Here is a 24660-nt window from a genome sequence, read left to right as displayed (position 1 = left end):
GGCGCTCGTCATAACATATCAGCCGATAAGCTGTTTACTACCATCGGAACATATAGCCAGCATCAAAAGCTTAACGACAGTGTAATGTGAAAATAAAGTTGAAAGTTCTGCCCCCTAGGCACGCCGCGTAGTATTCGGATTTACAGCATATGCTGGTCTGGAATAAACTACCTGCTTGCATAGTTTTACCGACTGCGGGACAAGCTTCTTTGAAATTACGCTTGTTCGCAGAACTTCGGCCGCGTAAACTCTTGACGGCTACTGCCGCCGGCTCGCCTGTCTCTTTTCTGGTTCCGCACACACAATGTTTTTGTTTTAACGAAGCGCCTTCCAAACAACGTCATACAGTACCTCAGCCTGGCTAATTTTCAGGACAGCCATCACAGACATGATGTATGGAGTATAACAACTTAGGTCTCATGGAATTCATAATTATCAGCACAACTGGGAAGTATTATTAATTCGTAAACAAATAAGCAATACTGAAATTGCCTATGAAATTTTACGGAAATGTCAGGACAACTAAAACTTCAACCAGCTCACGTCGTGTACATCCCTAGGGTTTCTGCGAAATCGCAAGGCCTCTATTCAAGAGCGAAACAGCGATAGCTTGCGGCACTGTGGCAGAAAATAAAATTTGTAGCCGAGTGGAAACATATTAATCGTTCAACTGCGTTGTGCTAGTGATGCCCAACGAAGTACACCGTTCAGTTTTACTTATTGGTATTGCAGAATGTGCTAAATTATCTTCAGTGAGCGCTGGAGGGATCATAATAAAAACTAAGTGGTAATGGAGGACGTAAGTGATTTGAATAAAAGAATATTATAGCAAAATTTCACGTTCGTTTCCCATGTTTATTCAGTTGTTCTAAAACTTAGAACAATTTATTAAAGGGAAAATGTCTAATCCACCCAAACGTAGCTAAGTACTACAAAGGAAAACCGTACGGGTTCCTCGAAAGAAAAGCCTCGCAGTTGACAAAAAATTCGTCCTGTTCCGGGAGTTGAACTCGGGATCGCCGCCTTTCCGGGGGCCGCCGCTCTGTCTCATTCTCGCTGTATGACTCATTTTTCCTTTATTAATTACTTCTATCCACCTTGCGGGTTTGCGCAGAACTATTACATCAAACTTAAAAATAAGAGTCGAAGAACGTTCTCACAGAATCGCAGAAGAATGGCACAAGTAGTAATATCAGGGTGTTGTGAAGTGGCAGCAGAGTGAGGAAAGAACTGAATTGCAGAATACGGCAACAACTGCGGTCTTTGTAGCCGAGCACAAGGTCGTCGTGCAGAACTTCGTGTGCCTAACTAAAGAAAACATCTGCGGTTCAAATCTTTCCATTTTCTCACATGACAGGTGCATTAACACGCCCCTCTGTCTATTCACAAAAATTTCAATACTCCTGTGCTTTCGTCGTGGAAGAAATATATGAGGACCTTTAGTAATTCTTAACTTTGAAGAACTTATATCAGAATAGTTCAAATCAGAAACGTGCGTTGAATAAAGAGGACATTATTCTTAGGTATTGAAGTGCGCGTTGGTACTAAGCAAGGAAACTTGTGTAGTAATGCGGGCTGCATTTACTTGCGCCAAGACCATGTAGCCAACAATCCTCCTTTAACATAACGCAATAAGACCCCGTCAAATAGCTTTAACTATATTCCTTTTCTGTTGAGATTCGATAACAAAGGGCAGAACCAGTCTAGTAGCAGCCTAGGAGCCGCAAATAGCACGACATCTCTAGCAGTCTCCGCACGGGTTGTCGTCGTCGTCTTCGAGCTGCTACCGAAAACGGGAGGCGCGTCTGCTTCATTACACTGGACGCGGATGTGAAACCGAACCCTCCTGGTGACTTAGGAAGCAGGCATGGTGAGGGGATCGTAATATGTCTTGAGGGGCCGGCTAACGTGCACTGTCTCGTGACACCGACAACAAAGGTGCGGTAATTGTATGACGGACCAAATGATATAGTTTACGGGTGAAGTGGCGTCAATGATTGGGTACGGGCTGTGGTACAGTGTGAGTAGTTTAGGAGAAAGGCTAGGGCTATGAGGCGGTGTCCATAGCCAAACAAAGGAACAGGCAAGGAAGACGTGCCCGGATGACGGTTGCTCATGTCACCATGCTATTTGTTCTTCCGGTTACGGTCCCCCCCCTTTTTTTGTCTGTTATTATATTTTTTGAAACAACCTCACTAACACATTCCTAAGTTCACCCACACAGGGTTCGCCAGTTTAATATACTGCCGTGACCGCACCTACGTTGAGTTGCTGGGGCTAAGGTCATTTGAAAGACCACGCCGCTGCCTTCCAGCTATCACATGTATTGCGCCCCAGATCACTTGTCGCCATCTTAACTCCTTCAATATTACCCGATGCATTGCTGCTACGCTACTCAAGTGCTTCTTTCAAGTGATGTCTTCCTGTGTCTTTTTTTTGTTACTCGCGCACTGACCGCCTGACCAGCTCTCCTACGCCAGAAAAACATGCTGCCAACAACACCCCTGAGTGCTCCCTAACCTCTCGCTTCCCCAGCTGCCCGCCATGCTCTTCTTTTTCTTTTTTTGTTCTTTTTTTCCTCTTGGTGCGCCTTTTCTTCACCTTTCTTTATTATCTTTTCTCCCCGCCTTCCCACTCTCCCGCTCTTGTCCCCTCGACTTAGGAACCACGCTTACAGACGTCAGGCGACAGCGCTCATTCTCTTTGAAGCCTCTCCCTTGACAGCCAGCTGCCACCGACAAGAACTGCACGGGACGTCACTCTACAAACCCTTTAAAATTAACATGCCGACGAAGACGCGACCGCCTTTGAAGAAGGTAGATTCTCCCATCGAAACGTTGGCCAGCCTTTCTGAGGCACCTTATACCTGTTTATAACCTTGATAACATTCCACATCATGGTGTAATTCAACTCAGCTTTCTAAAGGGTACTGCTTGCATAAGCTATGACGTGTTTTTCATTCGTGGCTTTCCGGTGGGCCAAGACAGCGCCAAGGCCGACGCCACTGGTGTCGGTGTGAACCTCTGTCGGCGCAGTTAGGTCGTAATGATGATTAATCGGCGGTGGAGTCAGCAAAACGCGTAATATTTTTAGGCTTCATTGCATGCTGATGACCACGGCGAAATGCCTTTGCTTGTGGTAAGCACCTTCGATAAGGGTGCGATGATACAGGCGAATTTGCGGACGAAGCGACGAGAATGAGAGCACAGGCCTATGAAACTTCGGAGCGCCTTGATAGACGTGGGCTTCGGAAAGACGGCGCCTACGCGAAGCTTGTTGGGATAGGGAAGAATACAGTCTTTCGAGACAACGTGACCCAAAATAGCTAATTTTCGGGCATCGAAACGACAGTTTTTCAGGGTGAGCTGTAGGCCAGCTGAAGTCAGACAGGTTAGCATGTGATGCAGACGGACGAGATGTGTCGGAAGGGAATTTTAGAAAACAACTATGTGATCACGGCAACATATACAAATCTTCCACTTGTAGTCGCGAAGGATGGTATCAATCATGAGCACGACGGTTGCGAGCGCATTGCAGAGCCCGAACAGCATAACGTTAAGCTCTTACACGCTATCTGGAGTGATGAAAGCTGCCTTTGGGTGGTCAGCCTCAGCCCTGGGAACCTGTCTGGTACCAGAGCGGTGACCTAAAGTTCATCCAAGCAAGAGATCTAAAGGCATCGTGTAGACAATCAAGAGCGTTCTCGATTCGGGCAGTGGGTAAACGTGCTTACTGGTAGTCCTGTTTAGGCGGCTATAATGGATACAAAATCGAATATAGCCATAATTGTTTGCATAATAGAACGACAGGTGAGGACCAAGGGCTTTGAGAAGGCTTAGTGACGCCACGCTGCAGCATGTCGTCCAATTGTTCCGTGATAACTGGGTGCTCTATTAAGGAAACACGATCCACACGCTGTCGTAACGGGGCATGTCAACCGGTGTCAATGGTGCAAGAGACATTTGTCATGCTACTCAAGGATGGTTGGTTGCAGTCGAACGAAGAAACAAAACAACTCGTCAAGGAGAGTAAGAAGTTGGGTGCGATTAGGTGGCGAAAGGTCTGCTGTGGGGGTGCAGTCGCAAATGGCTGAAGCTCGTGTTTGTGACACAGAGGTTGTGCCATCAAGGTTTAAACGGGCGGCGCCATCGTGAACATCAACATTTTCAATACACGTGGCAGCTTGCAGAAATCCTAAGGTGTCACCGCTCAGTATCGTCACGGAATACTGGTCTGGCGTGCGCCACGTGCCGGCTCAAAGAATAAGCTCGGGTGACTGGCATGGAACGAGATCAAGGAGAACGTGCGTTGCTGTTAGGGCGGAATATGACGGTGGGGGTGGCCTAGCAATCGCGATAGCATAGTTGGGCTGTGGAGGGGTGAACCGGTATAAGAAAGCGGTGCCGTCGGAGGTGTTAAGAGAGGCCCTTTCTTGATTTGAAGCTCTTATTCACGCCTGCACACGTTTACTGCATCTATGAACCAAGAAGCGGTAAACCATTTTTGCGTTTCTCGGCCCACTCAAAGGGAGCAAAGAGGAGCATCACTTATCTTTAACTTGCCAACGCCCTCAAGAAATCTTGCCCCCACACAATGCTAAGTAGCTCGTCTCAACAGGCGAGGCACCTGGTAGAAGCCAATTATCCAGTAGACTTGTTTTATTCGGTGGTTGAAAAATTGCTGAAGTTCGTGAAACGACGACATATGTCCGAGAAACGTGAAATCTCTGAAAAGATTTGGCCTGACGGTTCGCGGTATATGCACAATGTTTTGCACACTATAAAGATTGGCCAGGGCGCTAGAGTGCGGGTGGTTTAGAATCAACGCACCACGCGCGAACTTCGTGCTCCATCAAGCACAGGTTGGGTTTTGTCCTGGGCGTGTAAAGGGACCTTAACTCGATCCCACTGATGTGCGGTAAGACTTATGTAGGCCACACTGGCAGATGCCTCCACGACCGCTTGCGGGAGCTCCGATACAACGTCTACAATACGGTACAGGGGCATCTTGACATTCATTGCCGGGATGGCAATTGCACCACCCTCCTTCATCAGTGCGTGTTAATGCATTGGCATTGGCCGCAGTTGACCGAAAAAATAATAGAAGAATACATTCACAATGAAGGGGACCGCTGCGTAAGCACCGCTTCCAGTGCCCTGTCGTGACCTGAAAGATATTGCTTGGCCGAACGTTGGGCAATCACGAGCACGGAAGTGACCTTACTTATCAATGATGTTCTGGCTCTGCGTATCCCACCCTTCTCGGTCTTTTCCTGTTTGCCGCCCATATATATTATGCTCGTCCACAAATAAAAATTAGGTGGAAGTTAGCGCTCTTTACTCGTCTCTGTCCTTTTCTGTTTTCGTGCGCTACGAAAAACACCATCCTTATGAACCCCGACCAACTCGTCCAAGCCTCTACAGTAAGAGGCCGGTAGCTGGCATAGGAAAGTGGCGCCGTCATAGAAGCTAATGGGCGAACAGGGAAATGTGTGTCAGATATGTGAGCAGGGATGCCTTGTTGCACGGCCAGAGTCAATGTTTGAGGAGGCTCTCGGCTATGAGGGAGGTGCGATAGCTGACGGGCCATCTCGTCTGATATGAAATCCTTCAGCTGAAGTACGAGAGAATAATGATCGCCATGGCCAGCAGCAACTGCAATGGTCGAGACGGAGTCAACCTGTGAGACGGTTCGGCGGGCGATATTAGGTTCGCGGCACAAATCTTCGAAACTTTGATTTACGTTGAAGAAAACGGCGCCTGGTAGGAACAATGGTTGGACTCTTGGCAAGACACTTTGAAATCCGTCGTCCTCAGCACCTTTGAAAATATGCATGATCTTCTCATCCTCCATAATGTCCGGATTAACATGGCCGCAGAGATCTAATACTTCCTCAATGTAGCTCACTGGCGTAGACCTTGTTGGGCACATAGCTTGCGGACAGCGGGGCGGTCAAACACTTTGGTGATGCGAGTCTTGAACACGAACCAGCTCAAGATGTCAGATTCGTTACATAGACCGAACGGTATCGCTTTGAATTGATAAAGACCGTCGGGTGTTACAAAAGCAGTCTTCTCGCGGTCGAGGTCGTCCGCGGGAGAAAACGCGAGCACCGTGGAGGCAGTCAAGGGCGTCATCAGTCCGAGGTAGAGGATACACGTCCTTTTTGGTAACCCTGTTAAGGTGCCGATAATCCACGCAAAAGTGCCATGAGCCATCCTTCTTTTTGACCAGTGCAACAGTAGACGCCTATGGACTACGTGACGGTTGAATCATGTCCTTGGCAAGCATTTTGCGAACTTCTGCGTGAATAACTTGATGCTCAGCCGGTGACACTCGATACAGGCGGCGATGAATAGGAGGGGTATCGCCGGTATTAATGCGATGTTTAACTTCTGTAGTTTGGGCCAAAGGACGATCGTTAAAGTCAAAAATATTGTGGTAGGAAAACAGAACACGGTTGAGCTCACGAGCGTGCTCGGACGGCAAGTCGTGTGCAATCATTTTTTCTAAGTCGGCGATGGTGCATGTTGCCGATTGCAAGGGTAGAGGAGGATCGGATGAATTGTCGTCTACTGCAATAGATGCTACTGAGTAATCCTCGAATGAGCCTAGCTGGGCCAGAGACATCCCGCGTGGCAGCACTTGTGTCGTCAAGGCAAAATTGACCACTGGCCGGCAGACGCAATTCGCCGTAATACATAAAACTGTATGAGGTACTGTGATCCCGTTTGTTACGAGGACGTCTTGCATAGGAGCCGCGATGCAGTGACCGCCGAGGATTGGTGGGGATGAGACTAAGTCAACGTAAGTCAGTGGTGAAGGTGGCAAGCGAACGAAGTCAACGGAACTGAGGCGACTGGGGTATGGTTCAGCGGGATCCAGAACAGACAGGTCAAGGCGGGGAGTATTGGTGGAACAATCGATGAGAGCAGAATGTGCGGAGAGGAAGTCTAAGCCAAGTATGGTGTCGTGGCGACAGTGGGCGATGACTGTGAATAGCACGAGATTAGAGCGATCGGCGAAGTAGACGCGGGCGGTACACATTCCAATAACGGGGGCTGTTCCGCCATCGGCGACACGGAAAACAGGCGTCGTGGGAGGCGTGATTATTTTCTTCAGGCGGTTGCGAAGGTCAGCGCTCATTACCGACAAATGTGCCCCAGAAACACCGTCGACTTGCACGTCAAGACCGTTCAGATGAGTGGGCAACGTCAGTAGAGGATTTGACGGCGTAGGGAGCAATGCAACGTCACCTCGAGGCGCTGCATCGTCTAGTTTTCCGGCTGGGAGCGGCGTCCAAAGGGAGTCGGCGAATAGGAGCGACGGGGCTGCGGAGAGTGAGATTGTCGTCGTTGGGGCGAAGGCGACCGAGAATAGGAGCGGTTCGGTGCAGGAGAATCAGTGGCGGCATTATCGGAGCATGCGGCATAGGGACGAGAAGGGCCACCTGTGGGGCGAGAGTAAGCAGTATAAGTAGACCGGGTTGGGGAATTCCAGCGACTACGACAGTGCCGAGAAATGTGCCCGATTCAATGGCAATGAAAACAAATGGGCTTGTCGTAAGCAGTGCGCCATTCAGATGGGTTGCGGAAACGTGGTGGGCAAGAAGATGCGGGACGGGGCGGAGTCGAACAAGCCGGGCGAGTGTCAGGACGATGGGCCGAACAGATGTTGTGAAGAGCTATGTTTGCGAACTCCTGGCGGACAACTGCATGGATCAGGGAAACCTTGACTGCAGATGCATTGGTGGGGCTGGGGTCGAAGACAGCCGGATAGGCGGCCTCGATCTCACGCCGGAAGCTCCTGGTAATATCGCCAGTGTTGTTGGGACGAGGAGCGTCGGCACAGGAAGATGTCGCTGGGGTGTAGGGCAGACGGGCAAACTGCTGGTCAATACGGCCGCTTTTAGCGTGTTCCAGGCGGCGGCACTCTTCTATCACTGCATCCACCGTCGCCACGTTGTTGCAAATGAGCAAGTTGAAAGCGTCATCGTCAATGCCTTTGACGATATGGGAAACCTTGTCTGACTCAGTCATGTGTGCGTCAACTTTGCGGTACAGAGCCAATACGTCCTGAAAGTACGTGACCTAGATCTGTTCACGTCTGCACACGGCCGGAAAGCGCCTTCTGCGCGGCAAGTTGGTGACCGTAGTGTTGTCGAACAAGTCTCGAAGCTTTTGCTTAAGTGAATCCCAACTGGTGAGCTCATCTTCTTGCGTTCTATACCAAACTCGAGGTGTGCCACAGAGGTAAAAGACTACGTTGGCGAGCATGATAGTAGGGTCCCGCCGGTTATTGCGGCTGACGTATTCGTACAGGCTGATGCAGTCATCGACGTTTTCCCCATCTTTGCCCGAGAATACGCCAGGTTCACGGGGAGCGGGGAGAGTGATGTAGGTGGTCGAAGTGGCAGCAGGTATTGGAGCCAGCGGAGTCGAGTTGTCATCGCTGGGAGCCATGAAGGAAGGCTCGACGTACCGTCCACTGCGAAACTACGTGACGAAGTGCAGGGAACGTCCACCTCGACCAGATATTTTACGTAGGAAGACGCAGACGAAAAGCTATATACAAGTATCTTTACAAGAAATTACGCCGGACTTGGCCAAGAGGCAACAGCTCGCGCTAGCCTCTCATCGTAGTCGTCGTCTTCACACTGCTCGCCTCTTCGTGATCGCAAGTACTGTTCCGTAGCAATATTGTCTTATGCCGAGCCTATCCAATCGAACAGAATAAGTCACGTGCCATTGCGTCAGATTTGCTCCTGAAATTTGTTAATGTCTGACACTTAAGTCGGCGTGGAAAGTGATTTTAGAAGCCAATAAATGTATGCAATGCATCAATTTTCGCCTTTTTTCTCGCGCTGGAGGCATCGCGATGTCCCATATTAGAGCAACGTAAAATTAAAAACCACATGCATATCGGGTACGCGGTGCCCCACAAGTTGTGGACATTGGTACATGCGCAGGAAACCGGGCCCTGATATTGAGTAGGCCTCGGTACACCTTCATTTTTCGGGAGCACAGTGTTGTCTTTTCTGTCGTATCGTTTGCATTTTTTGCATTATTTCGAGCTACATAGCAGCCGTGCATCAGTAGTAGCTACCGTCAACCTTTCAAGCTTTGGGACTTACTTTCTGTAGAGCATTTGCGTCCTTGTAATCGTCGCACACGAAGTGGTAGAAGTCATCGCAGGGGTCGACGTTATGGTCTACTTTCACCCTTAGCCACTGCGCCAGGACCTTGCAGTCGTTGCTGGTGCATGCTGCACTCTGTGGAAGAATATATGTGGAAAGCAGAAAAAATAATTTGGACGTTTAGAACTGGCCTGCGGCACAGCCTACGCGACAGCATACACGTCCGCTTGAACAAGCCGGCTAGAATATATATATATATATATATATATATATATATATATATATATATATATCTTGAGAACTTTGCTGCTGTTGTCACTACGTTATTTCTCATATGATATGCGTGATACTGTAAACTTTCTCATCCTTGGTACAGAGTCCATACTTATATTCGCTTTAGAACAGAGAGATGCCGATGGTATAGCACTATTGAATAAAACCGTAACTAGGTTGGCTTCAGAGGCAGCAATTGAAGTGGGAGGCAAGGCACCAAGGCTTCCTGTAGGCAAGCTCTCCCAAGTAACAAAGGACCTATTAAGCAAAGAACTACAAATGAAAGTGTCCAGCTGAAGAGATAGGATAGAATTCGCGGAAGTGTTAAAACTGATCAACAAAGCGAAAATAAGGGTTATTCGAAACTATAACGTGAGAAAGACAATAACGTGAGAAGCCGTAAAAAGTGGACGCAGCCTGAAATCGGTGAGAAAGAAACTTGGAATAGGACAAACAAGATGTATGCACTGAAAGATAAGCAGGCTAATATCATGAGCAATCTCGAAGATAGAGTAAAAGCAGCGGAAGAATTCTATACTGACCTGTACAGTACACAGAGGAGTCAGGATACCTCAATTAGAAATATTAATGAGCAGGATACACACACTCCTCACACTCCTCACGTACATACACTCGTGACATAACTATTATATAACTCCTTATAAATTTATATAACTACATAACACTCGATTCCATCAAAGATGGAGGGGAGATAATGCGTGAAAACTGGCGGCTCTTTATACGAAGTGTCTATTTACTGCAAGGGTCCCAGAAAACGGGAAGAATGCAAATATACTAATACAAAAAAGGGAGATGTTAAAGAACTGAAAAGTTATAGGCCCTTTAGCTTAATCCCAGTATTATATAAAATATTTACCAAAATAATCTCCAATAGAATAAGAGCAACACTGTACTTTAGTCAACCAAGGCAACAGGCTACCTTCAGGAAAGGATACAATGGAACACATTCATATTGCAACGGAAGCGTATTTGCGATGATGAAGAGGCGAGCAGTGTGAAGACGACGACGACGATTAGCGGCTAGCGCGCGCTGTTGCATTTTGGCCAAGTGCGACGTATTTCCTTGTAAATATACTTGTATATAGCTTTTCATCTGCGTCTTCCTAGATAACATATCTGGTGGAGGTGCACCTTCTCGGTACCTCGTCACGGTGCTTCGCAGTGGACGGTACGTCAAACCTTCCTTCATGGCTCCCGGCGAAGACAACTCGACTCCGCCGGCTCCCACACCTGCTGCCACTTCGACGACCTACATCGCTCTCCCCGCTCCCCGTGATCCTGGCGTGTTCTCGGGCAAAGATGGGGAAGACGTAGAGGACTGGATCAGCCTGTACGAACACGTCAGCCGCAATAACCAGTAGGACCCTTCTATCATGCTCACCAACGTAGGCTTTTGCCTCAGGTGGAACACCTCGAGTTTGGTTTAGAACGCAAGAAGATGAGCTCACCAGTTCAGATTCGCTTAAGTACAAGTTGCGAGACATGTTCGGCAACCACTATTGTCATCGACTTGCCACGCAGAAGGCACTTTCCGGCCATGTGCAGACGTCAACAGAGCCCTACGTCACATACATTCAGAACGTCTTGGCTCTGTGCCGCAAAGTTGACGCACACATGAGTGAGTCAGACAAACTTTCCCACATCCTCAAAGGCATTGTAGATGCCGCCTTCAACTTGCTCATTTTCAACAACGTGGCGACGGTGGATAAAGTTGTAAAAGAGTGCCGCCGCCTGGAATTCGCTAAAAGCCGACGTATCGACCAGCAGTTTGCCCGTGGGGCCAGCATCCTAGTGACATCTTCCCGCGCCGACGCTCCTCATGCCAACAAAACTGGTGATGTTACCAGGCTCGTCTGGCGTGAGATCGAGGCCGCCTATCCGGCTGCCTTCGACTCCAGCCCCTCCAACGGACCTGCAGTCACCGTTTCCCTGATCCAGGCAGTTGTCCGCCAGGAGTTCGCAAACATGGGTCTTCACAACAGCTGCTCGGCCCATCGCCCTGCTACCCACCCGTCTTATTCGATTCTGTCCCGTCCCGCATCTTATTACGCAACACGTTTCCGCAACCCATCTGAAAGGCACATTGCTGACGACAAGACCATTTTTCACTGCCGTCAAATCGGGCACATTTCTCTGCACTGTGTCAGTCGCTGGAGTTCCCCGACCCGGTCTACTTATACTGCCTACAATCGGTCCCCAGGAGGCCCTTCTCGTCCCTATGCCGCACTCTCCGGTAATGCCGCCACTGATTCTCCTGCGCCAAACCGCCCCTATTGTCGTTCGCCTTCGTCCCAACGACGACAAAATCGCTCTCCCCAGCCCCGTCGCTCCTATTCGCCGACTGTCTTCGGACGCCGCTCCCAGCCGGAAAACTAGACGATGCAGCGCATCAAGGGGACGCTGCATTGCTCCCTACGCCGCCAAATCCTCTACTGACGTTGCCCATTCATTTCAACCTTCTTGACGTGCAAGTCGACGGTGTTTCTGTTTCTGCTCTTATAGACACTGGGGCGCATTTGTCGGTAATGAGCGCTGACCTTCGTAACCGATTGAAGAAACTAATCACTCCCGCGACGACGTCTGTTGTCCGTGCCGCCAATGGTGGAAAATCCCCCGTAATTGATATGTTTGCCTCCCGCGTCTCCTTCGCCGATCGCTCTACTATCGTGCTATTGACAGTTATCACCCACTGTCCCCACGACATCATCTTCGGCTTAAACTTCTCCGCACATTCTGCTCTCATCGATTGTTCCACCAGTACTCTCCGCCTCGACCTGCCCGTTCTGGATCCCGATGAACGACACCACACTCGCCTCATTTCCGTCGACTTCGTTCGCTTGCCACCTTCAGCACTGACATACGTTGACTTACTGTCATCCCCACCAGTCCCCGACGGTCTCTACATGCAAGACGTCCTCCTTACACATAGGATCAAACCACATCATACAGTTTTATCGATTACGGTAAATTGCATCTGTCTGCCAGTGGTCAATTTCTGCTTGTCGACACAAGTGCTGCCACGCGGGATGTCTCTGGCCCAGCTTTGCTCATTCGAAGATTACTCAGTAGCACGTATTGCAGCAGACAACAATTCAGGTGATCCTCCTCTACCATCGCAGTCGACAACTTGTACCATCGCTGACTTACAGAAAATGATTGCGCCCGACTTGCCCTGTGAGCACGCTCGTGAGCTCTACCATGATATCCGACCACCATATTTTTTTTTACTTTAACCCTCGTCCTTTGGCCCAACTACAGCTGCTAAATATCGCAATAATAGCGGGGATGCCCCTCCTATTCATCGCCGCCCGCATCGAGTGTCACCGGCTGAGTGTCAAGTTATTCACGCCGAAGTTAGCAAAATGCTTGTCAAGAACAGTATTAAACCATCATGTAGTCCATGGGCGTCACCTGTTGTACTGTTAAAAAGGAGGATGGCTCATGGCGCTTTTGCGTTGATTATCAGCACCTTAACAGGGTTGCCAAAAAGGACGTGTATCCCCTAGCTCGGATGGATGATGCCCTTGACTGTCTCCACGGTGCTCGCTCGCTATTTCTTCTTTATTGACCTTAGCTCCGGCTACTGGCAGATTGCCGTGGACGATCTCGACCACGAGAAGACTGCTTTTGTAACACCCGACGGTCTTTGTCAATTCAAAGTGATGCCATTCGGTCTCTGTAACGCTCCTGGCACTTTTGAACGCGAGCCAAAAAAAAAAAAAAAAAAAAAACGTGCTTGCGGGACGCCGGCCAGGCTACATGAGGCGCACGAGCGGCGAACGCCGCCGCAGTGTGGCCAGACAAGGCAAAAATGTTTTGGCTACCACTAAATGAACGAACAATGCTTATATGTTGTTTTCTTGTGGTATAATTAATAAATTATGCAATAAATACCCCACTAATATGTCTATACACATTACCAGGTATGCTTTCGCCGACGTAGCCATGGTGCTGACCAGCGCACACGCGCGAGAAGTGTTCAAGGGACGGCAAGGAACGGTGAAACGGCTGGGCGCTCCCGCGGAAAACATACGGATGGGACTCCGACAGGCACTTCCGGTAGTGTCAGACGCGTGCGCGCCGCGTCAAAATCTAGCGGTTCCTGATCGGCGGCGGTGGGCGTTTTTCTCGACGCCGGGCGTCAAATCGGCGCCGTGAGGCGAAAATCGCCTCAAAAACGCTCCATGTATTCCGGGCTTAACGGTCGCTCCCAAGCGCCAGTGAATAATAAACGCCTTTGCGCTTACATGAATTACTTACATAGTTTACAAGGATTTCGCAGAAGGTAGACTCACAAATTAGTGGTATTCTTTAGTGTAATGTATGATGTATCACTTTTGTCCGCTTTAGATGTGCTTTTAAGTGCAATTGATGAAATTGTCACCTCCATTTTTATTCCTGAGTTACAGGTAGTTTCGTTTTTGGAGATTATGTGATCTTCGCGAAATTATATAAGAAATTTACGACGTGAATAAAAAATTGAAAACAAACAGTAAATATATTGTTACGGAAGGATGAAAGAAGAGAGAGGAAGAAGAAAATCGGGAGATGCTGGCTGCTACGTGTTGTTGTTGGTCAGCCATCTTAACTATTCTGGGTGATATTGTATATATATATAATGCAAATACAGCCTTTGTATTCTCCCAACATACCCGTAGCATACAGGTGGAGGTGCGGGTTATCACGACTGGAAACGGAGCTCCGCAGTGGACATCGCATCACCGTCCGCACCATCACGGACGGTGAGCACGCCGGATCAACATTGTTGCCGCGTCCAACGTCACCGTCACCGGCTATGTCGCTGCTACCTTCGGTTGTGCTTGTGCAACCCAAGGATCTTGGAACTTTCTACGGGACCAATGGCACCAACATTGAAGAGTGGCTGGCTATGTACGAACGCGTGAGAGGAATCAACAGATGGAAACCTAGGCTGATGATAGCCAGCCTGCTGTTCTACATAAGAAGCACGGCAAAGGTGTGGTACCAAAACCACGAAGAGGAGCAAACTAGCTGGACCAAGGCAAAGAGAAGTTGACAGAGTTGTTTGGCAAACCAGCTGGCCATAAAATTGCCTCAAAGCAGGAACTGGCTTCCCGTGCCCAATTCCCCACGGAATCCTATGTCTCGAACATCCAGGGCGTGCTGGCACTTTGTCGCAAAGCCGATAACGACATGACAGAAGCTGAGTAGGTCGGGCGCGTGCTTAAGGGCATTGCTGAAGACGCCTTTAATCTGCTCATGTGCAAAGTCTGCTCCACAATTGATGCTATCATTAAAGTGTGCCGACGATTCCAGCATGCCAAAAGCCGACCCTTCTTGCAACCATTCGCCAGACTTCCCATTATTGCCGCAGCGTCGACATGTGAAGATCAACCTGCACACCAGCATGCGTCGCCATCAGAGGAGGTGGTGCGAATCGTTAGACGTGAACTGGATGCGATGGCAACCGGATCACTCTGTTCACGTAGCCCTAATGCTACCACTTTTTCATTTCCTTGGTACAAGCCATCGTTCGCCAGCAACTTGAGCCTATTGGTTTACATTCCGTCTGTGCTGTCACCAATCCCAGAGCTAACGAACGCCCTTCTACTATTTTCGCTCCCTCGCGACGCTTCTCTTTGCGGTGTCGCAACTCGACTGAGTGGAGAACTGCGGACGACCAGCCGATATGTTTCCCCTGTCGCTGCGTTGGTCAAATCGCGTGATACCATCGCAACTGATGGCCCTCAATACCTAGCACGCCGACCTACATGAGCAGTGTTGATGGAAATGCCCGCCGCCAACCACCGAGTCTAACAGCGCCGACAACTCTGCTAATTTCCTGCAGAAATCCGCCATATCTCGGAGGCCGAAAATCAGGCAGCTGACTCACTGTCGCAGATCGGCGCTGTGTGTGCTGGCCCTCTGCATTTCCATGCTCTAGCCTCCGCCGTGAAAACGACCCCGAGCTGCGCGAATTGCGGGAAAAAGGCTCGTCGCTCCATTTTGCTAAGGTGCCGCTTCCCTACACAAGGCTATTGGTCCCGTGCGACACATCGCAGGGGGCTTCTCGCCCGTTCATGCCTCATCAGTTTTGGCAGCCAATATTCGATTCATGGCATGGGCTAAGCCCCCCCCCCCCGGTGTCAGAGCGACAAAGACGCTTATCACAGACCCCTTCGTCTGGCCAGAGATTACACAAATGTTCGATGCTGGGCAAGAAGCTCCCAATCCTGTCAAACTGTGCAAGCGACCCGGCACACACGTTAAGTGGTGCAGCCGTTTCGACTACCCGGGAGCCGTTTCAATCACGTGCATTTAAACTTGGGGGAGCCTCTCCCACCTTGCTAAAGTTTCAGGCACCTTCTCGCGTGTGTTGATTGGTACTCAAGGTGACCTGAGACGGCGTCGCTGCAAGGCATCACAGACGAAACAGTGGCGGAAGCATTTGTTGATACATGCGCGGTACGGCTGCCCTTTGCGAATTACTGACCGAGGTCCACAATTCCAAAGTTCGCTTATTTCTGCCCTAAAGACGCCGCTCGACAGGTGCCTTCATAAGACCACGGCTTACCACCCACATAGCGACGGCATGGTCGAGCGCCTTTACAGACAACTAACCGCGTCATTGACCTCGACAATCCGAACTGGGTGGAAAGGCTACCTCTAGTACTACGTGGGCTGCGAACAACAATCAAGGATAACCTTGGAGTCAGCTAAGACGAGACGCTCTATGTGTCAGCAATCCGCGCTCAAGGCCAGTTTTTCTGCACCCAGCAAGGCACTCCAGCAGTGACACCGCGCAACACTTATAGAGCCTACACACATGGCTCGACGAGCTTCGACGTACACTTCTTACAACGAAAACAACGGAACGCACGAAGAAATACAGCCGAAAGGAAAGGGCGTCACTCGCAACTAAATTTATTCCTTGAAAACATGGCAATGTGTAGCCATGCCATACATGAGCATCAAAGTTCCGCGCATCATATCACCATAACTCTGTGAATATCAATCTTGTGTTAGATTCAAAAGATTCTGAACAATTTCAACTCAGCTCTGTGTAACACTACTGACGTATCGCTAATACGAACATGTGCTAGCTCAAAAAGCGTCTAAAAAAATTTAAACTCAGCAATTCGCAATACTACTGACGTATCGCTAATCCAGATATCTTCTTTTCATATATAATTGTCTCCAACATTTCACGTGCCAGCACCTGGTTGCTTCTGTCAAGAATGGCGATTTTTTTAAATCTTCCTTTACCTTTACAGGATTTGGAGCGGACAGGTATGTGCCGATAAGTTATCCTTAATGGAAAGTTCATGTACCCTCGCTCTGTGGTTAACACATCGGCCTGTTTGGCCGATGTAGGTCTAGCCGTAGCTGAACGGAATTTCATAAACCGCACCCACCGCACAGGTGACGTGGGACTTTGAATGCCTCTTAGCAGATACGGATGGCTCAGGCGCTTTTGAAATCCACATGTTCAGGCGCGATAGCTTTCTTGGGTGCCGAGAAGACCAAAGGTACCTTGTGCCTACTAGGTATCCTCTTAAGGTTGTGCGCAACGTTCTACATGTAATCTTTTGTTCTTTGTTTTCGTTCAGTCCCGTTCCTTCATTTTTCCTTTCAATTTTTGAAGGACGGTTTCAGCTACTGCACCTACGACGGAGCGAGGATAAACAGCGGAATAAGATCGGCTGACCTGACCGTCAAAGCTCTCAACCATCCGGTGAGGTCAGGATCTCATCAGCGCACCTTCAAAACCACAGAGGCAATACCTCTCTTAATGACTTTTGAGTGGGGCCGCATTGTAGGAAATCAACTCTTTACATGATCGGGGGCAGGAGGTCCAGCAGATATGTTCTTCTGACAGCGTGGGGTTCATATCTATAAAATGTATATGGTTATCAAAAAACAGCTCATGCATGAAGGACAACCGCTTCGCATGCTGTCTACTCCTTTAGGATTCTATCCACCAAGTTAGTGATAGTCATACACGGTTCGACTTTTAACACAAATAAAAATTATCCCCATATCTATAAACCGTATGCACACTTGCAACATGGAGGGTCTGGGCCAACGCCCTGTCAAAAGAGGTTAAGAACGTGTTTTACGGTACTGTTGCCACGCTTGATCCAATACAGTTCCCGTTCCTTTGAATATAAATCTGTTCTTCGTACATCAAAATGGGGAACGCAGACAAAATTCCAGTGAGGTCATACATGTTATCAATGGAAATCCCTGCAGCCGTCTCAAAGGCAAGAACGCCGTTCTCGACAATACAGTTTTTCACAACGTTAAATAGTTCTGTATGCGGCACCGAATAAAATAAATATACTACATCCACTGAGACCGGAAACCCACCCGCTGAACACGTATCAAGAACTGCGTGACATCATCTGAAGTTTGAGCAACAAACGGATCTTCTACTATAAGTGATTTTAGTTGCTCTAAAAGAACCCGGCTTACAAGTTGTTGCCACGAATCTCGTTCACTAAAACACTCTGACTTCTCTGACTTATGCGTTTTCACGCTAAAAACACCGGCAGCACACCTAGCTTCGCAGTATTAGCCGCTCTGGACAGTCTTAAAGGATCACGATCTTTACGCTGCGACGTGGCATTGGCGTCTACATTGTTCCCTATTGAAGCTCTTCCCTATTGAAGCTCTTCCCTATTGCAAGTGCAGCTTGTTCACTGTAGGTTTTGGATGACATAACAACAAATCCTCCCTCCTTATCGGCCTCCAAGAGCTGACGATTGTTTTGCATAAAATAGGAAACCACTTGCCTATAGCTGGATCCTTACACTCCATTTGTTCGCGCCGAACATTTCTTGCAAGGCATTCCACTCCTTCCAACAGGCACCTTTCCCTGTCTTTACTTTCCACCGAGTTGGAGACACGCCTATTTAGTGCCAACAGGCCGTGGACCTGAAGTTCCGTAGACGTGGAAACGCTTTGGTTCTTTCCTCAGCGTCTTAAATATCTTTTCAATTACAAAATACCTATGACATGCAGTTGGGCCGGTTTTGCAGCTTCCTTCTTGGTAGGCTTGGTCAAATCGCTTAACCTACATGGCCACCAAAATTTCGTCGTCTATTGCGCAGCGCTCTGACAGGACTTGAGCTTATGATGAGCTATCCAGCCTGCGTCATATCCAGAGCACTTCCATCTCAGGCAGCCCTGCAAACTTGTAACTTCTAAAGTCGACAAATTCTCTTCGCGTGCCCGACTGACAGCTTCACAAACCCACACATGGCCTGCCCTTCAAGCAGGACGAATCCATTGGTGATGTGATATGCCAGATATCTTGCACGGCATGTATCTCCGGCGATATAACCGACTAGTAAGCAAGGTACAGAATAAGGAAGAATTGGACCGAAGGAAGGGCCCACTAAGGAAAAATATATCTTAATAACAATTGTTATTGTGTGTCGACGTACACTCCCACGTACCTCCCTTGGGCTCCCTGTGTTTTGTTTCGCAACAGTGAACACAACCACACACGTCTTTTTGCGGCGCGACAAGCCACCATTGACTCCTTTCTATGCAGGCCCCTTTCGTGACGTTTTCTGTTCAGAAAAAAACTTTGAACATTGACGATCGCGGCAAAAAAGAGGCAATGTCGTGCGAACGCGTGCAATCAGCCTATCTTGAGCATTAACTCTTCATTCCTTCCCCCATTCACACCTAAGCCTCCAGAATTCTGAGGGGGGGGGGGGGGAGGGGTTGTAGCGACCGTACGTTGTCTTTGCTCCGCAGAAAGCCAGTTTACCTGGTTTGCCGTGTCTCGACGTAGGGGTCATTTCCCTTTGCTCTCCCGACGGTGGAGCCACATCAGCCATTCGGCAAACCTACTTTTAGTTCTGAATAGAGGGAATCGATTCTGCATTCTCAACCTGTCGAAACATGTGTACTTGCCGCTAAACCAAGCTCCCAACACAAGCAATTAATGCGTTTAACTTGCAGGTGGCCTCTGAAGCGTGTTTCTGAAGGTAGGACAAATCTAGTCCCGTCAGTTCCTGCGGTGCAAGGCATTATAAAAAAAAACGAACCTTGTCTATAGCACAGGTCATTAATAAGGCCATTAGATAAATATTTGTATCACTTCCTGTTACTTAGAGTTCACGATCGCAGACCAACCAAGAAGTCATAGAATAAAAGACTGAATCTTCGCAAATAAGAGGTTGAAGCTTAGTATTACAGATGGTACACTGGACGGAGGGTCAGGTTGCATTAAGTTCATGAAAAATTTGCGCTTACTTTGTTTCTTGGTAGAGCAGCGAATGACTTGGAGGGGATAAGGAACATTGTCAGAAATCCAGCTGTCAGTGCTCCATACACCACACCGACAAAGCACAAGAACAACAGCAGTGCCATATGGCGCCAGCCATAGCCGCGGTCTTCCTTTTTTGAGCTTCCGTTAGGTTCTCCCTGCACAAAGCGGAAGACTTGGGTACCAGATGTTTTGCTGAAACGTGTAGTTTTGTGCCGCTATAAACTCGACTTAATGCGCGGCCGTCTTTTAATACATTGTATTGCGCTCGTTTATGTAAATATAGCTCGTCGCATGCTGTAAATGGTTTGTGCCCACGATAATATGACATCATTGTGCACAAAACTGAGTACATATTCGTATAACTGCGAAAAAGAGTGGCATCTAAGAATGTAGAACAAAGTCCTCGAAAGAATGCAGGAGCGTTTAGTTGTTTACCGCTAAACAGAAGAAACACACAAGTAGCAGCAATTACGATGACACCGAAGAACAAGCTCCAATTTCAAAGGAACGCAAATTTTTAATAATGAGCGTGCTTGATTCGATAAATTCTTACTTTTCAGAATTCATTCGGTGTTATTTTGCGATAACATATTTATTACAGGGATGAAATATAGAGTGAGAAACATTCACTTTTGGAGCTTCATACCAAAACCCCATATCGGTACTTTAGAGCGTCATCATTCACTTCAATGTACTACAAGCAGTTATCATTCACAGTGTTCACGCATTTTCCGGTGCCTATACTTCTGTTTGTCTATATGCCTGCATGTCTGGGTCGTTAATCTTTTCTAGCGAGCTTGGGTCAGTGGATAGTCTATTGTCTGATGGGTACATTGGGCTAATGTACTGAGGGATCTCGGTTCAAAACCTACCATCGTACTAACTTACGTGCTGTGTATGTGGCACTGGGTGCGTGGTGCTCTTATGTGTACTGCTCAACGCCAAGTTGAGTCAGGGAACATGCCACTGGGCACGTACTACTCTTCAATCCACCTATTCGACGTCAGCTTAGGTCCGTTACTATGTGTCATTGGGTATGTGCCGCTCTCCAAGGACGGAAAAATTTATAAATTTTTAGTGCTGCTCAGAATCGAACCCCTGTTATATATACTAAGACAACCTCCTCAGATTATATATTTACACATGCGTGTATTCAGCGTAATGCACACGGTCGTGACTACAAGAAGAATGCTTTATTGATAAGAAGGCAACGTATTTATAGCTGCGCTGCTCTCTTCGTTTGCACAGTATTGCTATCTTGGTTGGCCGTTGCATCCTCCTTTCTTTGAAGAATGGAAACACTGAAAACACGGAAAGCACTCAACATCGAAGAGTAGCAGTCAACACTTCTAGGCTGTTTCAGCCTGTTGGAATCCGTGCGCGTAGGCCAGGCGATCTGGTGGTCTTCGTAGTCTGTTAGATCGCCTTAGTGAATCTGGGAGGTTGGGTAGGCCGGTTGTGCCTGCTGGTGGTCGATCCGGTGCGGCCTGCGGAGGTTCTGGCTGCTGCTGCGAGGCTGCGCTCGAAGATGAATCGGGGGTGTCGTCGCAGTCGTCCGTCTGGTAATGGATGGCTCGATGGAACTCTTCTGGTGTTTTGCGAAGGTGCTGCCTATTTCGGCGGAAAATCCGGCCGTCCTCTATCACAACGGTGTACGACCTTGGGGCCACGATGGTCAACCAAGAGAGCAACACTGTGCAAACGAACAGAGTAGCGCAGCTATATATACGTTCCCTTCTTACCAATAAAGCATTCTTCTTGTAGCCACGACCGTGTGCATTACTCCCGGTACATGGTGTCAGAAGTGGCATCGCTCACGGGACCATGACCGACCTACGCCCACCTGAGCCAGTGCAAGTGGGCGACAACGCAGCGGCGTCCTGGAAGACATTCAAGCAACGCATCGAGCTGTACCTGATAGCAACTGAGCACACGAAGCCATGCAGTAAGGAGCAGAAAGCTGCAATTTTTTCGCAGGTTGCGGGTCAAGAAGGAATTGACGTGTTTAATACTATGAACCTATCACCGGAGGAAGCTAAAGACTACGACGTTTTGGTTAAAGCATTGGAAAACTACTGCTTGCCTAAGTGTAATGAAACTTATGAGTGATATGTGTTTCGTTCGCGTCGTCAGACACACTGCGAGCCATTCGAGCAGTTCTTTCGGGATCTGCAATTAAAAGCAAGAACGTGCCACTTCGGGGATTTACGAAATTCCACGCTGCGGTATCAAATCGTCCAAGGCATTTGCAGCTCTTCCCTGCGAGTAAAACATCTTCGAAAGAAAAACCTGACCCTAGCCACAGCAGTAGAATGCTGCAAAGCTCAGGAACTTGCCGAATCGCAAAATAGGGCGTGGACGGAGGAAAACAAGATTGAACCTGTTTTACTAACGCAAGCTAAACACGGACGCCGAAAATACCGGTATTGAAACTTCTCGCATGTGCCCAGGAAGTGTCCGGCGTGCGGCAAAACATGCAACAAGTGCACGAAGCCTAATCACTTTGTCGCCTGCTGTACGAGCAAGCGAGCAGCCGTTGCAATGCGCGTCGAGCACTTCGAGTTGTCTTCATATCCAGCTTTTCTGGACAAGTACCAACTAGCGCCCCAAGCGGCGCCGGCACGAAGTTAGCGCGTTTTCAATGAAACGAGCGGGTTTTTCGCGAATAACAAAAGCTACAGGTCGATTATTGAAAAAGGGAGGCGACAGACATGTTCTGGATGACAATCCACACGAGCCAAATGCAGCGATCACGCTGTGGAAAGCAAAAATTCTGTTTCCAGAACGGTTAAATATTCAGGAATGGAAGCTTAAGGAAACGACGAAAATGTGTACTCGATTTTCGAGACATAAGCGGCAGCTGTGAAAACACTACGGCGTCTATCGTAAAAGTCGCTGCAGCGTATGTAGTCCGGAGACAGCTTCCAATCGATGCCTATCTTGACTATCAACACATGGGGTAACACTGTTCCCAAAATAAATTTTTGACACACAGTCGTGCAAGTTCACGTGGTATCTATAAAACCTCAAGCTTATCACTTGCGGAAACGTCGGAAGCCGTGGCCGAGTCGTACACCCGCTATCAGCTATCGTTCCGCGTCATGCTGGCAGCGGTTCGATGCCGTGACGCCAATTTTTTGAACACCGCGCAGGACTGAGTTCGGCAGTCTTCCACCAGATGGCCGAAACACAAAACTCACGATTTGGTTTCAGTTTTAGTTTCTTCAGGAGGGTTCTTCAAATACTATATTTTCTATTTTTACTTCCTAAAACGTAGGAATGGGTTGCTGATTTGTTAAGTCATTGCGTTTATGATCATATATTATTCTTTTGAAAACATAACAACATGCATGCGCATGTCCTTGTGTTACGATAAAATAATATATATACTATCGTGCCTTGTATCATGGACATAGTCATGAATTCTGGACATTGCACCTTGACCATCCTGTGTGGAATTCACATGCTAAACTGAATGCGCAAAATTTTGGACGATTTTATTTTAATAGCCGAGTATCAAGAAGTTTCAACTGTCTGCGCCAAGAGGGTAGTGTTTTCTAGCAACGTATGTATTTATGGCGCTTGGTGGGAACACTGAGCGTGCGTTAAATCAGTGTTTTGTTCGGGGATGGGCGGTTATGTCACACGACCGGAGCAAATGGTTTTGTACCCTATGGTCAGAGGGCACATTGACTTGAAGAAGCGCCAAATTTAAACCGTAAATCCATTTATTACAACTGCAGTTCGAACGATGATTGCAGAACGAGTGGCATTCAGTCTGTTTGCACGCGCATGATTTTGCGAGGCAGCAAGGAAGGAGAGGGAGTGTGTATGCGTGTACACGCCTTGAGCGTGCGTGCGTATGTATTTGCATTTGTGTCTGCGCGCGTAATTGTGTCTCCGCATTGGAATCTGCGTGCGCACGAGTGCGTGCGTGCGTGCGTGTGGGGGCATACGCGCGTTTATGTGTGCGTGCAGTTCCGTGTGCCTGTGTGCGTACGTTTTTGTGCGTGTGTGCACAGGTGGACGCGTATAAATGTGAATACGGACAAATATGTGTCGTATTTCGCTAACTCTCTCTCTCCCTTCCTCCCTCTCTCTCTCTCTCCGTATGTGTGTGTGTGCGTGTGCATGTGTGTGTGGGTGCGCGCGTGCGTGCGCGCTTCTTCGCTTACGCCTACTCTCCAGGTTGAATGGGATATAGAGTTTACTTAAACCCATAGTTAAATCTACGAGACAATAACGAATGACTCTGCATATATAGCACTATCTCTTTCTGAAAGCTAAATCAAGGGAAAAAAGAGACGTCTCAGCCGTCAATATCGCCGCCCCAGATTTCATCACGGTGGCACCGCCACCATCGACACGGCTCCGTGAGCCGCTACCGGCAGCTCACTGTCTTCAAGGCAGCGACGTCCGCGCTAATCCTGCCCCATCATTGCGTCATGCGTCGTTTCTACGACCAAGCAAGCTGTCGGCGGTACACATTCGCTAGTATATTGATATTAAAACTGTGAACTGCTTGCCTTCCAATAAACAACGTTAAGAGGAAGCTTCAACTCGGGTGCTCCTATCTAAATCCGTGTAAATGGACAATTCGGTTTTCTCGGCAACCACGGCACCAAATTTGGCGAGGTTTGTTGCATTTAAAAGAAAGATTTAAGATATAGTGACTGTTGGTTTCTGATTTTCGATTTACGTCGTCAGCTTTTTAGTAAAATGCGGCAAAAATCAAAAATTTTCAGAAAACGAAACTATCAAGTTTACAACGTTGTAACTCAGCAAAGAAAAATAATGTAACAAATACGTGAATTGTATCCGATAGTATATATAAAGCGGACAGAATTACACATGAATCTAAAGAAATCTTATAATACGTAAATACGGCTTTTGCGGTATCCTTGTACACAACGTAAGAAATTTATTTAACATATCAAATGACATATAAAATTTGTCCGCTTTCAAT

General features: G+C 48.2%; 1 protein-coding gene across 1 annotated transcript in view; it reads right to left on the bottom strand.

The window, feature by feature from the left end:
• The window catches only part of LOC129386416 (neprilysin-1-like), a 94183-nt gene extending 77042 nt beyond the window's left edge, over positions 1–17141 (bottom strand). Inside the window, exons 1-2 of the mRNA XM_055074350.1 lie at positions 17118–17141; positions 9134–9271 (exon numbers count right to left, since the gene is read on the bottom strand). Of these exons, the coding sequence (XP_054930325.1) occupies positions 9134–9271; positions 17118–17141 (162 nt within the window). The remainder of the gene's footprint in view (positions 1–9133; positions 9272–17117) is intronic.
• Between the last annotated feature and the right edge of the window lie 7519 nt (positions 17142–24660).

This window comes from Dermacentor andersoni, chromosome 3 (assembly GCF_023375885.2).
Source record: "Dermacentor andersoni chromosome 3, qqDerAnde1_hic_scaffold, whole genome shotgun sequence".
Classification (NCBI taxonomy): Eukaryota; Metazoa; Arthropoda; class Arachnida; order Ixodida; family Ixodidae; genus Dermacentor; species Dermacentor andersoni.
Note: the sequence above shows the minus strand (reverse complement) of the source record. Positions and strands in the feature narration are given on the sequence as shown.